Below are 3299 nucleotides of genomic sequence, written 5' to 3'. Positions count from 1 at the left end.
TTTTTTTATTAAAATATCCAAAAACCACTAGAACAGTGTTATATATTTTGCTGACTTGTGTACTTGCATTATCCCAAATGTTTCGAAGAATGTTTAAATCCAGAGAAATAAGCAATTTTAACTAGTGACACGGACCGTGTTCATAGTGTCATTGTGTCGCCTGCCATTGACGTGATAACCCCTCGATTTCCGGTTTTGTTTTGTAGAAAACATGGAAACACCAAAGACGCTTTAATATGTTATGTTTTATTAGACCGGTGACGACCGCACAGAGTAGCATTATAACAGAACTTTCAAATGTATCTAGTATAGTATGATAAAACAGCACTGCTTTTTTTCCCCCACATACGCACGACCGGAAGGAGCGGAAGCGGTCGACTGTGGCATAATAAAAGCTCCGCTGCTTTCGAGCCATGTGGCACGCTCGTTCAGCGGCCTCGTTTCGCTTCGACGGCTTGAAGCCTCACCCTGCTTCATTCTACTACGTTAATAAATCATTAGCTCATCCATGAACATGATTTCTGCCCGAGTCCCGTCGGATTGCATCGGCTGTGGGGATGAAGACGACAACTCCCATGATTCCACACTCAGTCATGTAGTCATCAAACGACGCCTTTGTCTATTTGTTTATTTTGAATATGCGCCCTCTAGCGGCGAAAATTACATATTGTGCCTTTAACTAAAAGTATTAAAAATGTTTTTTTTGTGTTTTTTTTTTGGTAATTGAAATAAAGCTAAAATAAAATACAAATATTAGATGAATAACTTAAACTTAAAAAATACCTTAAACTTAAAAAAAAAAAAACCCTTAAAATTAGAAATGTTGCCTTGAAAACTAACTGTAATAAATACTAATATTTATACTACTAATAATTACTAAAACTAAAGTTGAAAAAATTAAGTTAAATAGATTAAAAGACTAAAACGAATAAAATGACAAAAGCACATAAAATGACTAAAACTTAACCTAATTAAAATGCAAGCTGAAAAATATATAGCTCAAAAAATATTAAATACTATAATAGTATATAAATAATAGTAAAATATAGGGCTGTGCAATTAATCGCATGCGATTGGCATCTCGTCAGTAAAGCCGGTTCTGTGATTAGTAGTAAATCGCCATCACCTGCTTTCAGATGGAGCGGCATTTACTACACAGAGCCGTAGGTCTCTGACAAGCTAGGCAATATCGCGTTCATAATCGAATGCGATTCAACTGCGATTATGAACGCGATATTGCCTAATCGTCAGTGAACTACGGCTCTGTGTAGTGAATGCCGCTCAATCTGAAAGCAGATGTTGGAGATTTACTACTAATCACGGTACCGGCTTTACTGACGAGATGCGCATGACAATCACATGCGATTAATTGCACAGCCCTAGTAAAATAACACTGGACCCAGTATATTCAAATTTATTCAGTCATTTACATTTTTTATTTAGTTTAATAAAATCTGTTGATAGCACATGAAGCAGATTTTAGATTAACTGACAAACATTTTTACAGTATAGATGGATGGATGGAAGAAAACAGAGTGAAAGCTGTTGCCATGGCAGCGTTCCTCCTCCGCTTGGAGTGAAAGAGTGGCTGTTTGTTCTACTAATGAGATTGTGCTTTCTCTGCTATTGATTTTATCCTGTGTTGTCCTTCTGATACGGTCCCTAATCCTTCACACTTTCCCAAAATGGCTGTAGCGTTTACATTCAGCTCAACATGACTGTGTTTCAGTGACCGCTGCTGTCCATGGTGCTGAAAATATGAGAGCACACTAATGACTGCTACACATGCTCTTCCATGAGTTACTCTCATGTCACTTTAATTCACAGCTCTTTATATCAGGTGTCCACAGATCTCTCCAATGCATCAGTACTGCTGAACTCTCATTTTTATGATAAAAGGATCTAGATACCAGTATATTACAGGCCCTATCGCCCTGGCAAATGCATAGCAATGCACAATTAAACATTTCAGCATCATAGAAATGCTTTTTTTTTTTTAATTCAGTAGACCTATTCTTTGTTTAAAAGTAATCTCATTATAAAATGTTTTCATCAGCAATAGAACAGTAAATTCAACAAGTACACAAGACACATCATCTGTTATGGTAAGTCTCATGCTGTCTACCTTCCTAAAATAACATGGAGCTCTGCGATTGAAAGATGCATGTAATGTTTAATGTGATATTGGGTCGTTTGCAAGAGCCTTTTGCTCTGCATCCGATTCCATTTCTGCGCACTGCCTTTCTGAGAAATTTCCAGAATTGAATCAGGATTGTATTCGACAGTAAAGCCCTGTTGGTGTGCTCTGTTGTTGCCAGGCAATGATGATTTGTACGCCCTATTTCACGCCATCTGGCTCGACTGGTCTCATTGTTCTCTGTGACATCAGTTTAGCAGAAATTAACACGCAGCCAAGCTTAACCTATAAAAAAAGCACCCAAATAGTACATTGTGTACTTTCACATATTCAATATGACCCATGTGCAATGATTCATATACAAATACTTGAAATTAAATAGAAAAGTGCCTCTAAACACAATGAAATTGGAATTTAGCACCAAATGCAAACCTCTGTACTAATTGCATAGAGGTAAAAAGGAAGAAAACATGCAGGTTAAGATGTAGCTATAGAGAAATCAAAGTGAATTACGCACTCAGTCTCAGCAAACACACACGATGAGGGTCTGGTATGGTGTTTGCTTTACCTTTGCCTCTGGTGTGGGGATCTGGAACAGCGTCAGGGAGAGGAAGAGCAGAAGAGAGCTGGTCAGAAGGCCCGACATCCTGGAGGAGAGAATGAAGCTGCCCCTGCAGTGAAGAGAAACGCTGCCACCAAACACCAGCACAGAGACTGACAGATCCAGACAGAGAGAGAGAAGAGCAGAGGGGGAGGAGCTTCACTGTTACTCCGAACAGAGATGCATGACAGAGGGAGAAAGAGACCGTGCTTGTGATTTTTGCATGGTAAAGCTGGTGAAAAAATTTCTACTTCAATCTGAAAAATCAGATCAGGGTTTAGTAATGCACATACACTCCCCTCCAAAAGTATTGGAACAGTGAGGCCAATTCCTTTATTTTTTCTGTATACTGAAAACATTTGGGTTTGACATCAAAAGATGAATATGAGACAAGAGATCAACATTTCAGCTTTTATTTCCAGGTATTTACATCTGGATCTGATAAACAACTTTGAATAAGCAAAAGTTTATCACAAGGTGATAAATAAGCACCTTTTGTTTGAACCCACCCATTGCTCATGTGACCAAAAGTATTGGAACAGATTTAAAATAGATTAAAGT

At 38.1% G+C, this 3299-nt stretch overlaps 1 protein-coding gene across 1 annotated transcript in view; it reads right to left on the bottom strand.

Annotated features, from left to right (window-relative positions):
* The window catches only part of LOC107674382 (uncharacterized), a 10270-nt gene extending 7383 nt beyond the window's left edge, over positions 1-2887 (bottom strand). Inside the window, exon 1 of the mRNA XM_016468342.1 lies at positions 2706-2887. Within this exon, the coding sequence (XP_016323828.1) occupies positions 2706-2783 (78 nt within the window). The 5' untranslated portion in view covers positions 2784-2887. The remainder of the gene's footprint in view (positions 1-2705) is intronic.
* Between the last annotated feature and the right edge of the window lie 412 nt (positions 2888-3299).

The sequence above is a fragment of the Sinocyclocheilus anshuiensis genome, unplaced genomic scaffold, assembly GCF_001515605.1.
Source record: "Sinocyclocheilus anshuiensis isolate Anshui unplaced genomic scaffold, SAMN03320099.WGS_v1.1 scaffold188, whole genome shotgun sequence".
NCBI classification, from domain to species: domain Eukaryota; kingdom Metazoa; phylum Chordata; class Actinopteri; order Cypriniformes; family Cyprinidae; genus Sinocyclocheilus; species Sinocyclocheilus anshuiensis.
Note: the sequence above shows the minus strand (reverse complement) of the source record. Positions and strands in the feature narration are given on the sequence as shown.